The 26410-nt window shown below is 41.9% G+C and overlaps 1 protein-coding gene across 1 annotated transcript in view; it reads right to left on the bottom strand.

The window, feature by feature from the left end:
* Positions 1 to 4379: 4379 nt before the first annotated feature.
* Positions 4380 to 26410, bottom strand: part of dnajb5 (DnaJ heat shock protein family (Hsp40) member B5) — a 53314-nt gene continuing 31283 nt past the window's right edge. The window contains exons 3-4 of the mRNA XM_070868421.1: positions 24088 to 24698; positions 4380 to 6999 (exon numbers count right to left, since the gene is read on the bottom strand). Coding sequence (XP_070724522.1) covers positions 6766 to 6999; positions 24088 to 24698 — 845 coding nt within the window. The 3' untranslated portion in view covers positions 4380 to 6765. The remainder of the gene's footprint in view (positions 7000 to 24087; positions 24699 to 26410) is intronic.

The raw sequence follows: 26410 nt of genomic DNA, 5'->3' as shown, positions 1-26410 counted from the left end.
CAGACTGATTCCCAGGATGACAGGACTGACATATGAGGAGAGACTGGATCGACTGGGCCTGTATTCACTGGAGTTTAGAAGAATGAGAGGATCTCACAAACATATAAAATTCTGACGGGACTGGACAGGTTAGATACAGGAAGAATGTTCAGGCAAAACAAGAAAGCAGGCACGGGCTCGACAGGCTGAATGGCCTTCTTCTGTGCTGTAACCATTCTATGGTTCTCTCTCCCGACCCGTATGCCACGCCCAGAATACCGACAGGTCAAACCTGTCGGTGCAGCCTTGCCAGCAGCGGTAAGTATGAAAAACTGCAAAAAAAGGTAAGTTAAAGTTTTTATTTTTAATTTTTTTTGCAGCGATTAGATAGTCAAGGATCTTGTAAGTGTTTTGGGGAATTCCCCCCCCCCCCCCCACCCACCCACCCACCCACCAAGGCCTTTCTCGCAGCACTCCCAGCCTCGGACTAAACTTGGTGAAACTCGCGTTTTTGCAGCGCGAATCCTCGTGCAACGCCCCCCCTTACCGACGTAAAGGCCGAAAGTTCGGGATAAAAATGGTAGTGCAACGCAAACGGCAAGTTTCACATATTGCTACCGTTTTCGCCGAAACCCCCCCGAAAATCCAGCCTGTATGCAAGATTCAAAAGGAGTGATTTTCTTTGAATAGCTCAAGGAAGTGCAGAACAAGGACTTTTTAAAACATAGAAAATAGGTGCAGGAGTAGGCCATTCAGCCCTTCAAGCCTGCACCACCATTCAATAAGATCATGGCTGATCATTCACCTCAGTACCCCTTTCCTGCTTTCTCTCCATACCCCTTGATCCCTTTAGCCGCAAGGGCCATATCCAACTCCTCTTGAATATATCTAACGAACTGGCATCGACAACTCTGTGGTAGAGAATTCCACAGGTTAACAACTCTGGGTGAAGAAGTTTCTCCACATCTCGGTCCTAAATGGCTTACCCCTTATCCTTAGACTGTGACCCCTGGTTCTGGACTTCCAACATCGGGAACATTCTTCCTGCATCTAACCTGTCCAGTCCCGTCAGAATTTTATATGTTTGAGAGATCCCCTCTCATTCTTCTAAACTCCAGTGAATACAAGCCCAGTCGATCCAGTCTCTCCTCATATGTCAGTCCTGTCATCCTGGGAATCAGTCTGGTAAACCTTCGCTGCACTCCCTCAATAGCAAGAACATCTTTCCTCAGATTAGGAGACCAAATCTGAACAGAATATTCCAGGTGAGGCCTCACCAAGACCCTGTACAACTGCAGTAAGACCTCCCTGCTCTTATACTGAAATCCCCTAGTTATGAAGGCCAACATGGCGTTGCACCTCCCCTTTTCCTAATCTGCCGCCATTCAGATAATATTCTGTCTTCATGTTTTTGCCACCAACGTGGATAACTTCATTTATCAACATTATACTGCATCTGCCATGCATTTGCCCATTCACCTAGCAACTATTCTTGTAACTAGAAAAAAATACTATCAGAAAATTACAGCACAGAAGGAGGCCATTTCAGCCCATCGTGTCTGTGCCAGCCGACAAAGAGCTATCAAGCCTAATCCCACTTTCCAGCTCTTGGTCCATAACTCTGTAGGTTACAGCAATTCAAGTACACATCCAAGCACTTTGTGATGAGGGTTTCTGCCTCTACCAACCTTTCAGGCAGTGAGTTCCAGACTCTCTCCACCCTCTGGTTAAAGAAATTTCCCCATAACTCTCCTCTAAACCTCCCACCAATTACTTTAAATCTATGCCCCCTGGTTCTTGACCCCTGTTAAGGGAAGTAGGTTCTTCCTATCCACTCCTTCTAGGCCCCTCATAATTTTACACACCTCAATAAGTCTCCCCTCAACCTCCTCTGTTCTAAAGAAAATAAACCCAGCCTATCCAATCTTTCCTCAGCTAAAATTCTCCAGTCCAAGCAACATCCTCATACATCTCCTCTGTACCTTCTCTAATGCAGATCGCTGGTCATGATCTTGGGACGTCTCAAAACACTTTGCAGCCAATTAAGTACTTTTTGAAGTGTAGTAACTGTTGTAATGTAGGAAATGCCACAGTCAATTTACATAGTATGGTCCCACAAACAGCAATGTGATAATGACCAGTTTATCTGTTAAATGCTGTTAGTTGAGGGATAACTATTGGCCAGGATACCAGGGAGAATGCTTCTGCTCTTCTTTGAAATAATGCCATGGGATCTTTTACGGTCACTTGAGGGGCAGACACGGTTTAATGAGTCATCCAAAAGACGGCACATCTGACAGTGCAGCACTTCCTCAGTATGCACTGGAGTGTTGGCCTAGATTTTGTGGTCAAGTTTTTGGAGTGTGACTTAAACCCACAACCTTCTGACTCAGAGGCAAGAGCGATACCAATTTGCAGATCGAGAGAAAAGTTCCTGCCAGGCCAGTAAAGCTCAGATTGGGAAGTCAGTTTGCCTTTCTGCAAAAACTCTACTCATCACTGGAAACTCTGTAGGGGCCATGAGCCTACTTATCTGTGTAACAAGAACATTTCCCTTAGAGTGGCCAATGCAGATTCTCAAATGGTCAAGGACAGAACACTTTTTAAAAAAAACCTTAAGGGACCTCCACAACTGTTGACAACATCAATAGGCTGGATTTGTATGCTTCATTTGTTCAACTTCAACCCCAACAAAGTACGTGGGTGTCAAGAATCAATCTGTATTGTCACAAACTCCATACTCTCGCCACTGACTTCATCCCCCTTCCATGTGGTTTGTAAGCTAGGCATCAAGTTAGATCCCCAGCTGCGCTTCTGATCCCATATCCTCTCCAGTACGAAGTCTGTCCACATCCAACTTGGCCTGTCTCAGGCCAACTGCCACCGAAACTCTCATTCACACCTAGTAATCTTCAGATTATCCAATACTTTCCTGGCTAGCCTCCTATACTCCACCCTCCATAAACTTCAGCTCATCCAAAATCCTGCAGCCCTTATCAATCATGCACCAAATCTTAACTCGCGCATCACACGTCCTCACTCAGCTAAACTGGGGAATTGGTTTCCTAACATCGCATTTAAAATTCTTATCCTTGTGGTTAAATCCGTCCATGGTCTCACCCCTCTTTAACTCTAATTTTCTCCAGTTCGACACCCCCCATCCTATTTTTCTGTTCCAATGCTTCGGTCTTCTTGAAGGCAGTTTTGCCTTCAGCAGCACACTCTGGAAATCCTTACTTGAACACACTAGCCTCTCTACCTCCTCCTCAGTTTTCAAGATCCTTCTTAAAAACATCTCTTTGACCAAGCTTTTGGTCAGTGATCCCAATCTCTGCTTTTTTAGCTCAGTGTTAATTTTTCCCCCTAAACCTTACTGAAGTACCTTAGGATGTATTTCTATGTTAAGCAGTGCTACATAAATGCAAGTAGTTATTGCTGTCATTTGTTCTAGAGTGGAGACAACTACTCTGAGCAATAACAGAGGTGGACTGGGGGAGACAAACAAATTAGTTAAGAACCTAAATCCCCTGGTCATTGTTTTGAGATGCCTATCTTTACACCAGGCTTTCGGGGTTTTTCAGCGTAAACAGTAGCGATGTAAAAATTATTTTTTTCGCTGTGTCACCGCTTTTAGGCCGAACTTTTGGCCTTTGGGGTCTGCTCCAGGGCCGGTAAGGGAGGTGTTCCATGATTACTCGCGGTGCAAAACGAGAGTTTCGACAGTTAGTCCGGGCTCATTTGCACTGAGAGGCCTTGGGAGGGGGGGGAAAAAACATTAAAAAAAACATTCTGAAAGCATTACCATGGCTGTAAAAAATTTTTTTAAAGTAATTAAGTTGCCTGTTTTGCAGGTTTTCGTACTTATCGCTACTGGTAGGGCTGCACCGACAGGTTTTACGTGTTGCTGTTCTGGGTGCAGCATGCGGGTCAGGAGACTGCCAAAACTCTGCCTGTAACGCAATCTGTCGTTGCACGTCTGGCGCAGCTCTATCTGGTGGTACGTCCCATCGCCACCGCAAACAACGAGCCGAGGATCTCGCCCGGGCTTGCGCCACGGGTCAAAACGCAGCGAAAACCCGGTCGCAAACCCCTCGAAAATCCAGCCCATTATCTTAATTCTTGCCACCCTATCCCCCTTGCTGCATCTAAAAAAAAGCCCCTGTTTGAAAATCTGATGAAATTCGAGATTTGAAAAACAAAGTGAACTCAAAGTACAAGATAGGGCAGTTTTTCTAATCAATTAGAAAATCCTTAAATTTACAAAGCTGCTCAACTTATGCTTTGTATGAAGAACACAGTCAGAGTTCTATATTACAAAAATAAAATGAATATAGTATCTGAATTAAACTACCGTTGATAAATACAACAAATACCAAAAAGAACAGAAGAGAAAGTTTCAGTCAAAATGCAGTTTATTTTTTTTTTAAAGAATTAAAATACAGATGGAAGTATTAACAGTGAACAATTTATAGGTTTGAAAAAGGACCTGTGTGGATTTTTTCTCTTTTGAAAGTCACTTTAAAATCAATAAAAAAATAAAAGATTCAGGAATAAGGTTCAACATTCTCTCTCAAGCAGCACCTGTGCTACTTTTATTCCTTTCCTAGTAGCACAATACAAAGTTTTCAGTTACAAAATACCAGTTGTGCAGGGGCCACTCTGCTTCTCGTCAATTCCACTGAATAAAGTGTGCAAAGGCAGGTTCAAAAAATAAAAATTTATCTAGATCTGGCAACTTCATGGTGCTCTTTATTCGTACTGAAGTACCATCAACTATTTTTTTTAAATCACTAATTTAAGAGATTTTCATTGCCACGTTAACACATTTGAACCACTGTTCATAATTTTGTATGCAGTCGTACAGACATATAAAAAGGTGGAACATTTTCAAAACTTTGTCAATACACAGATTGCAATTTTCCTTCTCTAGTTGGCAATTTGTTTCGACTTATGTGGGGGTGGGGGGAGAAAGAGGGAAAATGGTAAACAAAAATATTGCCAAATAATTTTGTATTTGATAAAACTAGGAAAGTTTTTGCAATCCCCTACTAAAGAGACCCATTTACCAGATTATAAAATAGTGATAATTGTTCTATTCAATGCACAGAAAGCTTCATAGCAGCACTCAGCAGCAAAAGCATGCAGCCCTGAGTTACAGTGCACAGCAGAAACACAAATAGGAATTTTTCTATATTAGGTGTCGGGCCCAAAAAAAAAAATCCCTCAGTTAGAATGTCTCCTTTGCTTACATCATCTCCTTGCCCAGTAAGATATTGAAACTGCTGTCCAAGTCTTGTATGCACCAACTTCAGCCATAACATAGTACAAATGACCAAAGTTTATATATAACTATATGTCTAAATAATTGATGGGAACTGGACTGGAGTGTGTTTGAGTTAATTGAAAGCAAAATATAAAATTTGGTTTGGCTAGACTGTGGAGGAGAACAATGGTATGACTACTGCAAAAAAAACTTAAAGTGATGGCTGTCAATAACTGAAAAGGTGAATATAAAATCTAATTTCAGAATTAATGTGTAGTGGTAGAGGGAAAATTGGATAAATTAAAAAGCAGTACAAGTCATAATACACAAAACAAGGAAACCCCCCAAAAATGCTCATCAGTGGACTGCAGTGACCGTTAGCAGAAAGCTAGAAAACTTAAGCATTACATTATACTTCGGAATTCATACAAAACAGAAGAAAATACAATGTCGGACATATGACAAGTGACAAATACTGAAAAGAAATATTTTTCAAATGATCAGAGAGAGAGGGAGGGAGAACCAGTTTTAATAAATTTCCCCAATGCACAAAATTCCAGCTTGAATTTAAATGTGTAGCCCCTGTTGTGGTTACCTCAACCTCCAAAGCTATCTGGTTTGTTGCTCAGACGACTTTGTAAGATGGTGCTCGTTTTTAAATACATAAAATCTGAAATTCTGCATTTAGTTCTACTATCACAGCCAACTGTAACTTGACAAAAAAAACCTTAATTTTATCCACTATTAACAGTATTTGAAGTGCATATAGCTTCTCAAAAAACAAACTTACTTAAAATAAGGGCTCTTCTACATACAAGGTTGCTCCTGTCTCTACTACTTCCAGTATACTGGTCCAAATGCTATTCTGATCAGTAATTTACCCACTCAAATTGTGGAACATGTAAAAAATTATAGCCAATATTTTTGCAAACTTATATAGCTTTACAAAACTTTAAACTTTTTTGTTGCAGTGGATTTTTGAAAAATTGCACAAGTTATTCCATGGTTCTAACAAAATCCTACCATTTTATGGTACAGGTACTGTGATTACTTGTGCATTAATACTACTGACCTGTGTTGTTTTGTTTTGCAATTATCTAGTGTTTCTCTTGAAGGATAATACCCTTAAAGCTCAACTTTCAAATTACTATCTCTAGTTTATTATGCAGCTTCTACATTAATTGCTCTGTATTGGACAAACCCAGCTTTAGAGATGTAGCTCTGCAACATACCTTTTCAAATACAGACATATTTAAAATGAGTCCCCCCCCCAAAAAAAAAAACACCGGTGAAAAGGGATTTCAGTATGCATTAAGAATTGTATTCTACTAAAACAGATTCCACAGGCTTTTTTGCACATTACCATTGTTATGCTTACAAGGCTTAGCATATTAAAGAACTGAAAGTTTCTGACTTCAAATAATTTTCTTTAAAGGGTAGTACATTATATTATAAAATGTATGATCCTTTGTTCGTTTCTTCAAACTTCTGGCACAGTATCAAATATTGCTTTGATTTGAGTTCTAAGAGATAGGAAGGTGTTGCTTCAGGATTTCTTTTGCTGTTGAAGGCATTTTGTCAGGAAATTTTATCTGAAACTCTGCTATATAGTCACCGCGTTGAGTAGGAGTCTTAGGAAATGGTAAACCCTCACCTCTCAGCCTCTTCACAGTCCCAGGCTTGATAACATCATTGCAAGGTAGGGGAATCACTCTGCCATCAATTGTAGGAATATTAACTGTACAACCACATAAGGCCTATGAAAGTAAACACATATTTAATTATACGAAGATATTTAAAACCACTTTTGTCTGACAAAAACTGTAATGCACAAAATAATATACACAAAAATGGAAAAGGAGAAATCAATTTATTTTTATCAGGCTCACCATTTTGAATGGAAGTTTTGTGGTACAATACTGAGGCAGTAATAAGGTATTATCTCCATGGATCAGGGAAAATTGGGAGATTCTCCCTGTATTCATTTTTAAATTTAAAAAAAAACTGACTCAGACTCTTACTGTCATCAGAAGATGGTTGCTTGCATTACCATGACCTTGAGATTTATCTGCTTTTGGAAGTAGGATCTGAAGTACTTCTTTACATCGCAACAGGAGATGGTTCATTTAGATTCACAACTTGAAGTTTGCCATTTTTATTATTGCTTTTCATGCTTCATTATGTGGATTACTCTGTCCCTTCATTAATAAAACTGGAACTCGATCCAAATTAAGTGAATCAGCAAATTCATTTGAGTACTAAATAGTTTAGTCTTCCAATAAGGGCTGGTAGGATCAAGGAAGAGATGTAGCCAAGCCATTAATGGAGATGCCAGTTTTGAGCAATAGGTGCAGAGAAGTCAAGTTATGGGTCATAAATCATTCAATATTGAACAGTTGACAGTGCAGCAGGGATTTCTCATCAGCCCATATTATTAAGTTAATGAAGGGGAAAAATGATGGCATAAAATATGGAATATAGAGGAAGGATTAAGCAAGGTATGCAATGATACTGGGAATGCAAAATTGGCTTAGAGGTAGGAAGCAAAGGGTAATGGATGTTTTTACGACTGGAAGGATGTTTCCAGTGGGGTTCTGCAGGGCTCAGTACTGGATCCCTTGCTTTGTGTGGTATACATCAATGATCTAGATCTGAATATAGTGGGGGGTGTGATTAAAAAGTTTGCAGAGGACACTAAAATTGGCTGTGTGGTTAATAATGAAGAGGAAAGTCATGGACTTGGAGGATATCAATCTACTGGTCAGGTGGGCAGAACAGTGACAAATGGAATTTAATTCAGAGAAGTGTGAGGTAATGCATTTGGGGAAGGCTAATAAAAGGAAAGGATATACACATTAAACGGTAGGCCACTTAGAAGTGCAGATGAACAAAGGGACCTTGGAATGCTTGTCCACAGATCCCTGAAAGTAGGTCAGGTGGATAAGGTGGTTAAGACATACGGAATACTTGCCTTTATTAGCTGAGGCATAGAATACAAGAGCAGGGAGGGTATGCTTAAATTGTATAATACTCTGGTCAGACCACAGCTGGAATACTGCGTGCAGTTTTGGTCGCCTTATTATAGGAAGGGACGTGATTGCACTGGAGGGTGCAGAGATTTACTAGGATGCTGCCTGGAGGACAGATTGGATAAGCTAGGTTTGTTCTCCTTGGAACAGAGGAAGCTGTGAGGAGAAATCATTGAAGTGTATAAAATTTTGGATATAGTAGATAGCAAGGGCCTATTTCCCTTGGTGGAGGGGTCAATTACAAGGGGGCATAGGTTTAAGGTGGTTGATGGAAGGAGATTTGAGGAGAAGCTTCTTCAGAGGGTTGTGGGGGCCTGGAACTCACTGCCTGGAAGGGTGGTGGATGCAGAAACCCTCATGACATTTAAAAAGGTGCTTGGGTGTGCACCTGAAGTGCCATAACCTGCAGACGGTGGTTGAAGGGACGGGTGGGGTGCTTGGGTTGTCGTGCGCTCCATCCGCTTGTTCCCGGTGAAGAGACCCAAGGTGTTCGGTGCCTTCCCAAATGCTTCTTCTCCACTTTTGAGCACTCTTGGGTCAGGGATTCCCAGGTGTCGATGGGGATGTTGCACTTTTTCAAGGAGGCTATGAGGGTGTCCTTGACGCATCCAGGCGATCGAAACTAGTCCAGGAGATCACCCTGGCTGTATTAGATCCTATGATGTACTTACCACCGTGTCTGCACCAGCCAACAAGATGTTATCCAGTCTAATCCCACTTACCAGCTCTAGACGGACCTAGAGCTGGTAAGTGGGATTAGACTGGATAACATCTTGTTGGCTGGTGCAGACACGGTGGTAAGTACATCATAGGATCTAATACAGCCAGGGTGATCTCCTGGACTAGTTTCGATCGCCTGGATGCGTCAAGGACACCCTCATAGCCTCCTTGAAAAAGTGCAACATCCCCATCGACACCTGGGAATCCCTGACCCAAGAGTGCTCAAAAGTGGAGAAGAAGCATTTGGGAAGGCACCGAACACCTTGGGTCTCTTCACCGGGAACAAGCGGATGGAGCGCACGACAACCCAAGCACCCCACCCGTCCCTTCAACCACCGTCTGCCCCACCTGTGACAGAGACTGTAGGTCCCGCATCGGACTCATCAGTCACCTGAGAACTTATTAGTGTGGAAACAAGTCATCTTCGACTCAGAGGCACTGCCTAAGAGTGTACTTTAAATTTGTTTATAATGATGCTGCAAAGTGTTCAAGGATTAGCACAAGAGCTTCAAAATCTTTCACAATGCAGTTGTAACTAAACAGAAGCCAAGCAAACCAAGAAGTGAATATCTTTAAAGGTAGTGGACTAGTTTAATAAATTACTTGTAAGCAAATTAACAGAACTGATTACACCACACTAGATAGTGACACAGTAAACATTTTAGATTGTACACATATGCCATTATTAACCAACTTAAATTGAGGCTACAGTATCCTACTGGTCATACAATCATATAGCCCATCGTGCCTGTGCTGGCTTTTTGAAAGCTATCCAATTAGTCCCATTCCCCCACTCTTTCCCCAGAGCCCATATTAATGGACAGTAATCCAGAGATCAGGAGTTCAATAAGTGTGTTAATGAGATTCAATAAATCTGATTATTAATTTCTGGGCTAGCGCATTAGAAATAGACTTTGAAAGCTGCTAGATTGTCATTCAACATGTCACCCCTACCTAGTCTTGCCTACACACGATTCCAATCTCACATTCCAGGATGGGCAATAAATGTTGCCTTGCATGTCCAGGAAGAGTTTTAAAATAAATGACTGACACACTGTAAACCTGTTCCCCTTGATGCCAATTTTTCCCTACATATGCACTTTTGAGACAGATTTAACAGAACTGCGTATGCCTCCCTACTTTCAAAAGTGCTAATTATCGATCCCTTAGATTGTGCCTTTGTCCCCATTACTCTTCTCCTCCCTGGTGTCTGCCTTTCCTTTTGAGACATGAGAAGTGCAATTTTTGTTATAGTTGCCGTTATGAATTTTTTGTTCTGGTCACAGAACATCCTCTATGTTAAAGAAGGTCTTTACGATTCACCAATGACAAAAACACATGGTGCAGCCCAACTGGGTGCTCAGCCCATTCATGACCAGCAGCAAAATGGTGAATCCAGTGCAAATGCTGCTATGCATATTGTTTACAATGCAGGTTAGCTCTGATGGTACACAATTGTTTTAGGCCTAGAGATGGTCTAACTTTTAAGCAAATGGAATTTGGTTCTCCTCCAAAAGGACTAGCCTTTTAAAAAAAAATCTGCATTTAAAAATCCAAATAGGCAGAAGGATGGAAAATAGATCCACTGATCTAATGGCAATAACTCTAAAATGTTTGTGTGCTGGGTATTTTACCATGCCAGTGACTGTTTTGTTTACTTGTGTGAAAACAATCACTGAATTGCCCAAATTTCATGTTTATTTGATTAAGTCAATTGTCTTCAATTGAAACTGACCACCTGTCTATATAAATTTCCCATGTTTGGATGCAATAGTTTTTGCAACACATAAATTAAGCCTAGGTTTACTATAGATTGAAACAAGTATAAAAGAAAGCAATTCACCAAAAAAAGAAACAAAATCACTTGTTTAGCAGTGATTAGAAAAAAAAAAGTTATGCAACAAATCAGATATAGTTAACCCATGTAACAGAGTAAATAGATTTGGAAATGGATCATGTCAAAACACACTCCCTCCAATTAATGCATTTTGCATGCAACACCAGGTCATCACTCATCTGACTATGGGCTATAATAAGACCATAACATAAGAAATAGGAACAGGAGTAGGCCAGACAGCCCCCTTGAGCCTGCTCTGCCATTCAATAAGATCATGGCTGATCCGATCATGGACTCCGGTCCACTGCCCTGCCCGCTCTCCATAACCCCTTATTGGCCCGCCTTAAATATATTCAATGACCCAGCTTCCACAACTTTGAGGCAGCGAATTCCAGATTTACAACCCTCAGAAGAAATTGCTCCTCATCTCAGTTTTAAATGGGCGGCCCCTTATTCTAAGATTATGCCCCCGAGTTCTAGTCTCCCCATCAGTGGAAACATTCTCCCTGCATCCACCTAGTCAAGCCTCCTCATAATCTTATACGTTTCGATAAGTTCACCTCTCATTCTACTGAATTGCAATGAGTAGAGGCCCAACCTACTCAACCTTTCCTCATAAGTCAACCCCCTGATCTCCAGAATCAACCTAGTGAATCTTCGCTGAACTGGTTCCAAAACAAGTATATCCTTTCGTAAATATGGAAACCAAAACTGCACGCAGTATTCCAGGTGTGGCCTCAATACCCTGTATAGCTGTAGCGAGACTTCCCTGCTTTTATACTTCATCCTCTTTGCAATATAGGGGAAGATTCCATTGGCTTTCCTGATCACTTACTGTACCTGCATACTATCCTTTTGTGTTTCATGCACAAGTACCTCCAGGTCCTGCTGTACTGCAGCACTTTGCAATGTTTCTCAATTTAAATAATAACTTGCTCTTTGATTTTTCTGCCATTATACTCCATCTGCCAAATTTTGCCCACTCACACTTGGGGACCCAGCACTGATCCCTGCAGCTCCCCACTAATTACTAGTTGCCAACCAGAGAATGAACCATTTATCCCAACTCTCTGTTTTCTGTTAGTTAGCCAATCCTCTATCTACGCTAATATATTACCCTCAACCCCTTGAACTGTTATCTTGTGCAGTAACCTTTTATGTGGCACCTTGTCAAATGCCTTCTGGAAGTCCACTTTTTTTTTTTAATAACAAATGACTGAATTCAGGATTCTACACCACATCCACTGGTTCCCCTTTATCCACCCTGTTCATTAAATCCTCAAAGAACTCCAGCAAATTTGTCAAACATGACTTCCCCTTCATAAATCCATGCTGACTCTGCCTGACCGAATTTTGCTTTTCCAAATGTCCTGCTGCTGCTTCTTTAATAATGGACTCCCAACATTTTCCCAACCACAGATGTTCGGCTAACTGGTCTATAGTTTCCTGCTTTTTGTGTGCCTCTTTTCAAATAGGGGCGTTACATTTGCAGTTTTCCAATCTGCTGGAACCTCCCCAGAATCCAGGGAATTTTGGTAAATTACAACCACAATCCCTGCCGCTACTTCTCTTAAGACCCTAGGATGCAAGCCATCAGGTCCAGGGGATTTATCTGCCTTTAGTCCCATTATCTTACTGAGTACCACCTCCTTAGTGATTGTGTTAAATTCCTCCCCCCATAGCCCCTTGACTATCCACTGTTGGAATTTTATTAGTGTCCTCTACCGTAAAGACTGATATAAAATATTTGTTCAGAGTTTCTGCCATCTCCATGTTCCCCATTACTAATTCCCCGGTCTTGTCCTCTAAGGGACCAACATTTACTTTAGCCACTCTTCCTTTTTCTATACCTATAGAAACCTGAATTCAGTCATTTGTTATTAAAAAAAGTGCAATCCATTTTACTTTGAAATAACTTGCCAATCTATCTACATCTCAAAATCAATGTGTAGAATTAGTAGTGCCCATCAATGCTGGTCATCGATTCCAGTAACAGCATTATAATATTCTTCAGTCAAGCATGCTACCTTCAAGGGATTTATGAGAAGCAGAAACTTCCTTTCTGCTCTACTTACCGTGCACATTTGCCAGACATCCAAGTGGCAATGCTAGCACCTAAATTTGTGACTGAGCATTTCTGGTTGCTAGAGTTCCTGCTTGTGTCAGCGCATGCATATGCTTTGGCTGTTGCAAGGAACCTGTTCTGAAAAAGTGTGTGCAAATTGCAGGATTCAAATGGGCCAGTTCAGCAGAGTTTGAACGTTGATATATGATAAACCCAGACAGTGTTTCAGCACCATAAAATTAGCCTATTTATTTATGGTGCAGCTGGTTTGAAGCAAAAACTAAGCTTAGGAGAGTGCGATGATGGAGCAGGAAAAAAGGGGGAGCGTTAAAGATCTATAACTCTAGTAAATATTGCAGCCACTTCATATGAACAAAGTCTAAAGAACGGACTGTGCATGCACAAATTTGTTTTAAGGATTACATTTTAAAAAACATATAGTAATCTGGAATGAAAATTGTATGTTGCATGAGGGAATACACAATCTCACAATTTATGCACATTTGAAAACAGCTCCTTTTAACAGCAAACCACCCAGCTTTTAGTTGGATGTTTGACAGATACAGTATCAAGTTTCTCATGGATGAAGTAAAACTATAATTAGAAATAGCATACTTCAAAATAGCCAGTCCAAACAGAGGTCACAAATAAATTAGAGCAGGCAAAACGGCTTCTATAGCAAACATGTCCACACAGCCAGCTGTTCAGATTGAAGAACCTCCATTAAATTTCCTTTTCACATTCTAAATTTTTCAGAGTGTACAGGGTTTATAACCTGTACTAACATTTCCTTGAAGAATTTTGACAGATCATCAAGAAATATTAAAAAAGGATTTCTAGGAGGTACTATGCAATTGGAGCTCAGTGGTCAGCAAATAAGTATTTATTGCACCTCTGTTAAGTGCAGTATTGGCAATGCAGTATTTTGAATTCAACATCTAATCTCACATTTAACATTCACTGAGCTCATTGCAGAGGACTCAATCCTCAAAACCGGATAAAGGAAAAGGATACGGTTAACTATCCACTTGTGCATACCATGGATAAAAGCACAATAAACAAGTCCTGGAGAGGAGAGAGAATAAAGAGGAAAGATTTATTTCTAAATGAATTTCAGGATATAACCTGTGCTGCTTTTAAAGGTTTGTAACCCATGTATTTTTAAAGCTTCCTTGTCTCTTTTCCCATCCCAATTTTTTTCTCCTTGCTAACCACTCCCTGGGTACACACAGACAGCAAAAGCTATCTGTTCACCATAGAAGAGAAGATTTACAAGGATGATAGCAGAAATGCGAGGGTATACATATTAGGAAAGGATTAACAGGCTGGGTCTCTGTTCTCTTGAAAAAAGGTTGAGGGTGACCTAATAGAGGTCTTTAAAATTATGAAAGGTTTTGATAAGAGTGGATATAGAATGTTTCCACTGATGAGTGCCTTTCCCCAATAGGGAATTCAGAAGAAACTTCTTTACCCAAAGAGTGGTGAGAATGTGGAACTTGCTACCACGGAGTGGTTGAAGGGAATAGTATAGATGCATTTAGGAGAGGCTAGACAAGCATGGGAGGGAGAAGGGAATAGAGGGTTATACTGATAGATTTAGATGAGGAAAGACAGGAGGAGGCTTGAGTGGAGTATAACCACCGGCATGGACTGGTTGGGTCGAATGGCCTGTTTCCGTGCTGTATATCCTATGTAATACTATGTAAAGCTGAAACAACAGCAGTAAGGAGCATTTATATAGCACCTTTAACATAATAAAACACCCAAGACACTTGGCAGGAAAGTTAACAAAATGTGACACTGAGGCACATAAGGAAATATTAGGACAGATGACCAAAAGTTTGGTCAAAGAGGTAGGATTTAAGGAATGTTTTAAGAGAAGAGAAGAGGTCACAAGATGGAAAGGTCTAGGGAGGGAATTCCAGAGCCTAGGGCCCAGGAAGTTGAAGGAACAGCTGCTATTGGTGGAGCAGTTAAAATCGGGGATGCGCAAGAGGCCAGAATTGGAGGAGCGCAAAGATCCTGGAGGACCATAGGGCTGGAGGAGGCCAGAGACAGGGAGGAGACGAGGCCAAGGAGGGACCCGAAAACAAGGATGAGAATTTATTTTAAACAGATACACCGCCGTTCCGGAAGCCAGTGAGTACAGGGGCAATGGGTGAAATGGGACCCAGTGCAAGCCAGGATATGAGCAGCAGAGTTTTGGATAAGCTCATGGAGAGTGGAAGATGGGAGGTCAACCAGGAGAGCGGAAGATGGGAGGTCAACCAGGAGAGCATTGGAATAGTCAAGTCTAGAGGTAACAAAGGCATGGATGAAAATTGCAGCAGCAGATGAGCTGAGGCAGGATCATAGATGGATGATGTTACAGAAGTGGAAGTAGGTGGTCTTGGTGCTGGGAGCAAATGCGATCTGAAGCTCAGCTCAGGGACAAATAGGATGCCAAGGTTGCGAACAGTCTGGTTCAGCCTCAGGCAGTGGTCACCGTTGAAGATAGAGTTGGTGGCTAGGGAATGGAGTTTGTGACAGGGAACAGAAACAATGGCTTCAGTCTTCCCAATATTTAGTTGGGAGGAAATTTCTGCTCATTCAGGATTGGATGCCGGACAAGCAGTGTGACCAATCAGAGAAAGTGGAGGGATCGAGCGAGGTAATTGTGATGAGGTAGAGCTGGGTGTCGTCAACGTAAACGTGGAATCGGACGTGTTTTCGGATAATGTCACCGGGGGGGGGGGTATCATGTAGATGAGAAATAGGAGGAGGCCGAATAGATCCTTGGGGGACTCGAGGTAATGGTGTGGGAGTGGGACGAGAAGCTATCTGGCTACGACGGGATAGATAAGAAGAGAACCAGGCGAGGGCAGTCCTACCCAGATGGATGACAGAGGAGAGGCATTGGAGGAGGATGGTATGGTCCACTGTGTCAAAGGCTGCAGATAGGTCAAGAAGGATGAGGAGGGATAGTTTACCACAGTCACATAGGCCCTGCTCCGAATCCATTAACAAAGCCACTAAAAGAGCTCGAGGCCCCCCTCTCCAATTTTAACTCGAAAGCCCCATTAACTTTGGAAATAACTAGGTGCTTCCCTCGGAGTATGCAGAAAAGTAAAAAATCACCACAGCACATACTACTTGATAGAGCTCTTTTTCCCCCCAATCGAACGGGAATAAAAAAGAAAAAGCAAGACAAAAAGAACTAAAGACATTTGTGATGATCTGAATATGGTTTCAGCCAATGCACTGAGTTAGTGTCCTACCAAAATTCAAGATGTAGAGACGATTATGTAGGCTCGCTTCGGAGAAGGACCACGGTGTTATTAAAGGCTACTGGTTGATTAGTTGGTCATCGGATTGATCATAATCCTTTGTCGGTCAAGGATCTTGTGCTTCCACATTGATGTCTTGAAAACTATCCATACAAAGATATACTTCAAGACTGGACTTGCAAAAAATGCTACTTCATTATCCTGCTCATTATTGCAACACATTGTGCTAGGTAGAGTGTTCCAGGTTCTTCTTGGCCCATTCGTTGTTCGCAATTGAGGGAGGGGAAAACAGGAACAGACACTGCAGCCTGAAGCTTCAGCAAAACTTACTACAGTATTTGACGCAAGTGTATGTCTGGGCATTTGGAGTAAGTTCAGTGAAAGTAATTATATACAAGGAACGGCCGTGGATGCAGACAACTATTCCCATCAGTGCCCGTGAAGCAGTGTAGTTTAACTGACTCAATGCTGGTTTAAATGATTCCAGATGCTCCAGGAAGATCTAGAAATAACCTTAGAAACCAGGCTTCAGGTCATTTTGTAGTGGAGGGTCTATGAGCGAGTAGAAGTTGTTGCAATGCTGTTTTCACCACCAGTCATTTTGCTATTTGGCTTGACAGACTTGCTTATATCTGCAGTCAATACATGAAATTAATTAAACAATTATTTTAGGTTCTAGTATGCAGAATCCACCATGGTCAGAAATCAAACAATTTCCAGAAGGAAAACTCAAGAGCACTTCTTGAATTTTAGCAGTATAGACAAATTGCTCCAATCTTGGCTTCAGGGACCATGGCCACAATTTTGCTTGCCCCAGCAGGACCGGAGCAAGCAATGTCAGTGGCAGGTCCTGACCCCACTGCTGTCTCTATCCTGGCCACCCGCACGACTTTCTCGATTAACCACTCTATCCTTCTTCAACGCCTCTCCACTGTCGCCCAGCTGGGTGGGACTGCACTCGCCTGGTTCCATTCTCATCTATCTAATGGTAGCCAGAGAATCACCGGCAATGGCCTCTCTTCCTGTCCCTGCATAGTTACCGCTGGTGTCCCCCAGCAATCTACCCTTGGCCCCCTCCTATTTCTCATCTACACGTTGCCCCTTGGCGACATTATCCAAAAACACCGTCAGTTTCCACATGAACACTGATGACACCCAGCTACCTCCCCACCACTTCTCTCAACCCCTCCACGGTCTCAATTCTCAGACCGCTTGTCCGACATCCAGTTCTGGATGAGCAGAAATTCTCTCAAATTGAATATTGGGAAGACTGAAGCCATTGTTTTCAGTCCCCACCACCAACTCCATCCCTCTCCCCAACTTCTGTCTGAGGCTGAATCACACTGTGTGCAACCTTGGTGTCATATTTCACCCTGAAATGAGCTTGACCACATAAGACCGCATATTTTCACCTTTAACATTACTCGTCTCCGCCGTTGCCTCAGCTCATCCGCTGCAGAAGCCCTCATCCATGCCTTCTTTATCTCAAAATTTGACTATTGCAACTTACTCCCAGCTGGCCTCCCACATTCTATCCTACGTGAACTAGAGATGATCCAAAACTTGGCTGCCCATGTCCTAACTCGCACCACGTCCCACTCACCCATCACCCCTGTGCTCACTGACCTACATTGGCTACCAGTTAAGCAATGCCTCGATTTCAAACTTCTCATCCTGGTTTTCAAATCCCTCAATGACTTTGCCCCTCCCCATCTCTAATCTCCTCCAGCCCCACAACCCGCACCTCCCATCTCGAGAGAAATCTGCGCTCCTAATTCTGCCCTCTTGAGCATTCCGAATTATAAATTGTTTATCCATTGGTGGCCGTGCCTTCTGTTGCCTAGGCCCCAAGCCCTGGAATTCCCATGGACCTAAAGTCTTGAATTCCCTCCCTACTTCTCTTTCCTCCTTCAAAACGTTCCTTAAAACCTACCTCTTTAACCAAACGTTTGGTCAACCGGCCCCAATTTCTCCTTATGCAGTTCGGTGTCAAATTTTTTCATCTCATAATACTCCTGTGAAGCGCCTTGGGATGTTTAACTCTGTTAAAAGCACTATATAAATAAAAAGTTGTTGTTGATTGGGCTTAAGCCCACCCACCGCAGTTCCCAGCCAATTAAAAGGAAGCGGGTGTGATGACATAATTTGATGGCACGTCATCAGCCGATTGCCTTAAAGCGACCATGCCCACATTCATTTTGACAGTTGTGCTGTCAATGTTCTGCAGCATTGAGGTGCTGCAAACACTGCACAAAGGTGCACGGCTGCATTCAGGCTCTCCCATCACTTCCTCCAGATGCTTATGGAGGGAGTCACAACTCGCAGGGAGGTCCTCGTTCCTTCCAATGGGCGGAAGAGATCACCCCAGAACACCAACGCAGCCTGGTTGTACGGGAAGGCACAAGCAGGGAAGTCGTTAGGAGGACCTGGCTGCAGTGGTACAAATCTTTCAATTATCTCAGTAGATCATGAAAAGTTAGTACAAAGTCACACTCAATCTCATCCTGCTGTGCCACTCATCATATCCCCATCACTCTGCCTTCCCTAACCTACTCTTGCACATCCTTACTCACACCAACGTACCTTACGCACCACCCATCCCTCTCTATCTACACGATCACATCTCCATCTCATTGGGCAAGAGTGAGTGTGCGGGGTGGCCAATCATACGAACCAACAACACACAAGGGTAGGCACTTGGGTCTTTTAGCTAATATTCATGTAGAGTTTCTGCTTAGATGTTGTCAAATATTGAAATCTTTATTTTCAACACTTTATGTTCTTGGATAGAGTTGTGTGCACCTTTGGAAGTGGTTGGATTCTAAGAACCAAGGTGAGATTCCCCCCCCCCCCACCTCAAGGGCACCGATGCTGATGGAATAGACTGCAGCTGAAGTGGAGATGACAGAAGCGATGTCAATCATGAGACAGGTTGCTCCAAGGTGGCGACACTGGATAGCAAGTTCACTGCAAACACTTCAGACTTCCATAAAGCTGAAAAGTGTATTCCAAATCCTGAAAGCTCCAGCTTCTAAGATTGAAAATTGAACAGCTATAAAATGGTAGCTTTTATACCACTTTTGCAGCTGTCAACTATTCACAGCAATGGAGAGTCATTGAAAACCCAACACACTTACCTAACATGATCCCCGAGAGCTGGGAACCTCATAAGATAGTTGGAAAATCGTTAGGACCTGGTGGTCTGCAAACCGCAGGCAGAGTCGACACTTGGGAAAACAACAAGGAGGCGGACCCACCTCCCAACCCGCTCTCAGAGCACCAGCAAGATTCCGGCCAATGAACTTTTGTCAGAACGTCATCGACTTGAAACGTTAACTCATTTCTCTCAACATAGATGCTACCTGACCTGATGAGTATTTCCAGCATTTTCTGTTCATTTCAAATTTCCAGCATCTGCAGTATTTGTAGTGTAATGGGTCCGTTCTTTATATTAGATCAGATCTTTACTGATAAGCATTAGGCTAACAGAAGCATAACATATTTGATTTGGTTAACAATTTCCATGATCAATTTGTCTCAACAGCAAGAATATAAATCTTCTCATCCTCAAAATATGGAGTGGATTAGCCAACATGATTTTCATTTTATCTGCAGCCCATGGGCCTCACATTTTCAAAGCTGCCTCCTAAGCTCTCAGTCTGGTTTTACAATGGCTGTACGCCAAGATTTGATGCAATAAACATACAAGTCAAAATTCAAATTATTTTAATATATGGGCGAGACAATTTTGTCTTTTTCTAGGCTTCAAATAGCTATTTCAGAAATGAAGCACACCATATCATCCAAGTTCTTCAAAATATAGGAATATCTGTTCAGCCCCTCCGTTACTGTTTCAGTTTCAATTGGATGAAGAAGCATGAATTAGGGGCAAGATGAAAAGAATAGGGTTGTTTTTAAAAAAAATGGCAACAGGATGATGGCATAATGGAAGATATTTAACCTTTTGCAACTGGACGGAATACTCACGTTAAAACCAGCTAGTGAGCTCCACACTTAGGAACATAGGACAGGAGTAGGCCATTCAGCCCCTTGAGCCTGTTCTGCCATTCATGATTGATTTGCGAACTAACTCCTTTGGCCCATACCCCTCAATAATTAATTGATCTAGTATCAATTGCTGTTTGTGAAAGAGTTCCAAACTTCTACCACCCTGTGTGTTGAAGTGTTTCCTAATTTCACTCCTGAAAGGTCTGGCTCTAAATTTTAGACTATGCCCCCTGGTCCTAGAATCCCCAGCCAGCAGAAATTGTTTCTCTTGATCTACCCTATCTGTTCCCCTCAGTATCTTGACAATTTTTGAAAATCATCCCATAACCATTTAAATTCTAGGGAATACAACCCTAATTTGTGTAATCTCTCTTGGTAATTTAACCCTCGGAAACCAGGTATTCTGGTAAACCTGTGTTGCACTCCCTCCAAGGCCAATATATCCTTCCTAAGGTGTGGTGCCCAGAACTGCTCACGGTATTCCAAGTGTGGTCTAACCAGGGCTTTGTATAACTTGCAACATAACTTCTACCCCCTTGTACTCTAATTATAATTAAAGGCCAGCATTTCATTAGCCTGCTTGATTATTTTCTGTACCAGTTCATGACATTTTAATGATCTAGCAAGTCCAATAATGGGCATGTGAAGACAAATAACAGGTCACCCATTAGTACTCAAAAAAATTAGAGATGAAATAAACTGAAGATAAAAATCATAAAATTGTTACTTTTGTCTTAATTCATCTGTACAGTACTAGTTATTTTGTCAATCTGTTCTTTTTAAGGACGTCATAAAAAGTCTGCAGAATGGATGTGAACTCAGCGTGGTCTTTTTCTGAAGATCTGAAAACATTTCTCTCCAATTCTTTTCCTAAAGAATCTTTTTCAGGAAAGCTCCCCAATGCTTCCAATAGCATGTTGGGAATCCCCATTTACCTGCTGGTAACTTGCATTCATACAACCATTAATATAGAAAAATATCCCAAGGTGCAATCAGATAAGAATGGACTCCAATCCAAAAAGGACAAGAGATTAGGAGCTGTGTCCATAAGTCAGATCAAAAAGGCAGTTTTAAGAAGGCTCTTAAAAAAGGAGGTGGCTAGGCAGAAGGGTTTAGGCAGGGAATTCCAGAAACTAGGATTTGGATGGGGATTAGTGCCACTGGTAGGTCAAAAAAAAAGGGGGGAGATTGTTGGGTTGGAGGAGATTACAAATTAGGGTGGGAGGAACGTCATGATGGAATTTAAGCATGAGAAGAAGGAAAATGATAAATTTGAAGCATTAGGGGATCAGGAGCCAATGTAGGTCAGCTAGGATAGGGATGAAGGGGGAGTGGGATAGGATAAAGACAGCTGAGCTTAAGTTTAGAGAGAGAGTGGAGGATGGGATGCCAGTTAGGAAAGCACTGGACTAGTTCAGTGGCTGGGGTGGGGATGGAATCAATGGCAAAGGTTTGTGGCGAGGGCCAAACATTATGGCTTTGGATTTTACTAATGTTTAACTAGATGAGATGGTGGCTTATCAAAGGCTGCATATCAGACAAGCAGTTTACCAACACAAAGGCAGTGGAGGGATTGAGAGCTGGTGGAGAAGTAAAGCTAACTATTGTCAGCATACAGATAGAAGCAGACCCCATGCCTATGGATATTGTTGTAGAGGGGCAACATGGGGAGGAGAAAAAAAAATAAATAAAAAAGAGGGGCCAAGGATAAATCTTGATGGACTCAATAAGAACATAAGAAATAGGAGCAGTAATAGGCCATATGACCCCTCAGGCCTGTTCCACCATTTAATACGATCATGGACTCCGGTCCACTTCCCTGCCCACTCCCCATAACCCCTTAATCCTTTATCAAGGTAATGATGCAGGAAGAGATTCAATTCTGGAGATCCTCTGCCTATGAGCAAATAAAGATGGAACCAAGTGAGGGCAGGCTCAATGAGCTGGACGGTAAAGGATAGAGGATGATGGTGCAGTCGACACGTCAAAGACTAGAGAGGTCTCAGTGGATGTCATTTGTGACTTTGATTAGAGTGGTTTCAGTGCTGTGGTAGGTGCAGAAATTTGAACATGGAGGAGTTGCAGTGCATAGCTTTGAGAGACAATGGGGGGAGAAATTCGAGAGTGCCCTTTTGAGGCGTGGACTTTTAAAATTTGAAAGAATTTGCACTAGGCGCTAACGTTTTCTAGCTTTAAAATTTTTGGGGCATTTGCACTCCAGGAAGGAAGTGAAGTGCTAAATCAAGTGTCCACTTCCTTCCTGGAGCGCAACAGGTAGCAGGCGGGCGGTAGGTGTGCAGCGCTGCACAATGGGTCGTGCAGCACTGCTGCATTGGAAGGTTCCTTCCCTCCCTTAAAAGGGAAGGGTCATTGTTGCAGGCTCTGCAAAAAAAACTTACCTGTTCCCCGACGGCAGCCACGATCTGGCCTGATGCACTGCAGCAGAGTGCCAGGCTGATCAATCACGGGAGAAAAATCAGCAAAAAAATTCAAAGAGAATTTCAGCATTTTTCTTTTTTAAACTTACTTCGGCCACTGCCTTTATATGTCGCCCCCCAAAGTGCCCGGCCTCCCGATGAATGTCTCCTGCGGCTGCTGGTGTTTTCGCCCAGCGGTGCTGTAGGGACCGAAATTCAGGTGTGGGGCGCTATGGGAGCGATGATGTCACAATCTCCGGGTGCAGGAGATTGGGGCGCAGCACCATACCGCTATCGCAAACCTCCCACCGAATATAGCGGAAGTCAATCTTCTCGCTGCGCCTGGTAAGTGCTTAGCCCCCCGGCGCTAAGGAGGCCAACATGTTCGAGGATTTGAAGGGAAGTTGGAGATGGAGTTTGAATCACCCCCACAGCCATTGTCCCTGCTTTCAAAAGCAACCTTGATAACACATGCAAGAGGTGCATGCAGCTGACCCCATGCAGTTACGGTTGTATGTCTGAGAAGGTCGTTGGGAACAGGTTCCACTGTACAGCTACTGTATTTGAATCATCAGTTTTATTGTTCTATCAGCTTCTAAACACAAGTTCTTAGCATTGTTGCAGCTGACTAGGTGATCATAATCTTAGCTGGTTGTTCAAGATTGTTGGGCCAATTTTTATAGTATAGGTACATACAATAACCATTTTAAAAATAATGACACTTGTGAAAAAAAACACTTGATGCAAGTCCCTTAGGTGTCCCTAATTTACAGGTTTCATTGTAGTGTATTTGCCATTCATAGAGGGGAGGGGCGAAGAGACCTGCCATACAATACGGACCACACCCAAATTTTTGTGCTTGGGTGATTCCACATCACCTGAAAAAGATACAGGTCTCTGTATCCATGAAACTAGGCAGACATAGTTTGAAAGGCCATCGTCCCAAAACATTAACTCAGTTTCTATCTCCACAGATACTGCCTAATCTGAGTATTTCCAGCATTTTTGGTTTATATTTCAGATTTCCAGCATCTGCAGTATTTTGCATTAGGATTTTGTTATTTTTGTTTTAAATGCTATTGTACACTAATAGCACTATTTTTATTGATATTCAAAGTTTACCTGGTGAAATTGGGCATAAGAAAAACAAATTGGCTTGTTCAATTCACTACGCTAGATACACTACAAGGAATATCTAATCTAAACTACTCACTGCAGGAGAAAGTTAGATCTTTTCTCCATTCAATGAGATATGCACGCAAGGAGCAGAGCACAATCTTTTTAACTGGGAAAAATGAGTTTGCACAGATTTTAGGGCTTTTTATTATGCAGGAATAGAAAATCGCATAGCACCATCTATCTGCAGCAAATATTTGTGTATGTGAGCAACGCATGTTTTTCCTATGCTTTTACTCTTGTGTGGATATTGTGCAACATAAATAATTTACATTTCAGTCTCTAAGTTTCCAGTTAGGTTTTAAAAAAACACTTGTTTGTACCTACCTCTCTAAGAGTGATCTTGGCTACATAAACAACATTGGCTCCATCTCTCTTAAAATGAAGATGAGGCTTGTCTTTCAGAATAAAGACAATATCAGCTGGGATGTTGGTTGCCGTTTCATCACCTTCCCTGGGGAATGTGATTTTTGTGCCCTCTTTCCAACCTCTTTTAATAACAACATTCAGAATCTTGTCCTCAGTCCTTGTGGTTCGGCCATCTGGGTTTAACCGTCTACGCGTGATCTTCATTCTTTTAGTACAACCATGATAGATTTCTTCAAGAGATACTCTAAGTTCATGAATTACAGGAGGATCCTGTACCTTTCTTCGAGTATGGAGGGACTCTGGATGCCGTCGATTAAATCCATTCATTCCATTGAAACCAAAACGGTTAAATGCATTGAAGGGATCATGGTCATCGTCATCATCATCAATGTCCATGTCTTCATGACCGAAGCCATTAGCCATTCTGGAGCGTCCTTGAGTTCCAAAGAAAATATCAAAAGGACTGGACCCACCAAAGAAAGAAGCAAAGGTAGCATGTGGATCACCATGGAAAGTGTAGTGGAACGTGTTACCAGGGCAACCAGTAGAGGCTCCTCCAGCCTTCAGACCTATGAAATAAAAGAAATGACAAATTAAAAAAATCATCCATAGAATGCTGCTTTGCCCCACATACCTCAGTACTGAATTAACATGGAGACATAGATGATGCATTTGTGCAGTTGTTCTAGTATCAACATCTACATGGATGGAACAGGCTTTTTATGCATATCTTTGTACAGGATCATGGAGTAATACAGAAAATAGCGGACCTCATCTGACAGGAAACCTATAGTGTAATGTCCTATGATTAAGACTTCAGCACATCAAAAGGCTTGCAGCTAAAACTCAAATTTAAAAAAAGGAATATAGAAATTCCACTTAACTAGGTAATTTAGGGACCCCTTTAATACTTAATCTACTGTTAAATTCTAATTAGCAGCATAAAGCTTAGGATAACATTAAATTTGTGCATTTGACTGTACAAATGCGGTTTTTCGAAATCTAGAATCAAATTCCGAATCATAACCTATATTTTTGATCCCCTAGAACCCAAAAGTGGGATGTCAAAATCTTTTCTACTTCGAAATGAACAATCTGCTTTTCAATCATGACATTTCTTACTCTGAGAATTTAATATTAAAATTACAATACCTACTACCTTGATTAAGAGTACATTACAGGTTGAGCCTCCCTTATCCAGAACTACCCCTCATCCAGAACCATTCCCAGCCACCGGGTGGCACATGCCCAGAATTCCGACTTGAACAAATTGAAGTCCTTCCTCGCTGCCGACTCCCGCGATCCACCACCCCCCCCAGCCCATGATCTCCCTCTCTGCCGCACTCCCAGCCAGCCCAGATATCCCCTTGCTCAGTACCTTTACCATCCGATTTAACGTGATCACTCCTCATCCGGAAAAATCCCTTATCCAGAATAGGCCAACTCCCGAGGGTTCCAGATAAGGGAGGTTCAACCTGTATTTATACCACAAGCTAAGCTCCACAAAATTATGTTAAAATAGTTAACCGTTATTATTTAACAGAAATATTGTCAGTTATATGAGAAACACAATTGAAGTATCCCTTCAGTTCCTTAAACTGTAAATAAAATACCAGATGCCCACATGCATTCTACTTGAGGATTTTGGATAAGGCATGTCAATTGGAAGACCGACCAAATAGTTGAGTCCTTAAATGGATCTGCTGATCTATTCTCTGTACTTGGAAGTCCATTGGGACCAACTCCTCCTTCTTTTTATGAGCAGAGTGAAAAATATTCCCAGTTTATTAAAACACTACTACAGCACATGGTTGTTGCCATAGCCACTCGTCCAATTGAATTATGGTGTGTTGGCTTATCTTGTCAAATCAAATGTATCCCAGTCAGAATACATTTACCTGGGTCTAATTAATACCTCCTGTGAACTATTCAAAATCTCCAACAAATATACTATAACTGTGCATTTTCTAGAATCGCTGCACAGCTAAAGTAATATTCCATGGATTAGGCAACAGCAAACTTGAATATTTTCACAGAAAATGTATTCAGTATAAAATATTAAAACAGATTTCTTCAGAGCAAATGATTTAAGGAAAACACTGTATTCAGACGGTGTGAACTCATTCTCTGCATTCATGCTTTACTATTGGCTCAAGCTTTGACCAACTTAACAGTAGTGTCAAAACTGAACCACGGACAGATACAATAGCTTGCATTTATAAAGTGCCTTTAACGAAGTAAAATGTCCTAAGGTGCTTCACAGAAGCCGAGACTAGTTTAA

The sequence above is a fragment of the Pristiophorus japonicus genome, chromosome 2 (genome assembly GCF_044704955.1).
Source record: "Pristiophorus japonicus isolate sPriJap1 chromosome 2, sPriJap1.hap1, whole genome shotgun sequence".
Taxonomy (NCBI): domain Eukaryota; kingdom Metazoa; phylum Chordata; class Chondrichthyes; family Pristiophoridae; genus Pristiophorus; species Pristiophorus japonicus.
The sequence above is the reverse complement of the archived record's forward strand: the minus strand, read 5'-3'. Positions and strand labels throughout refer to the sequence as shown.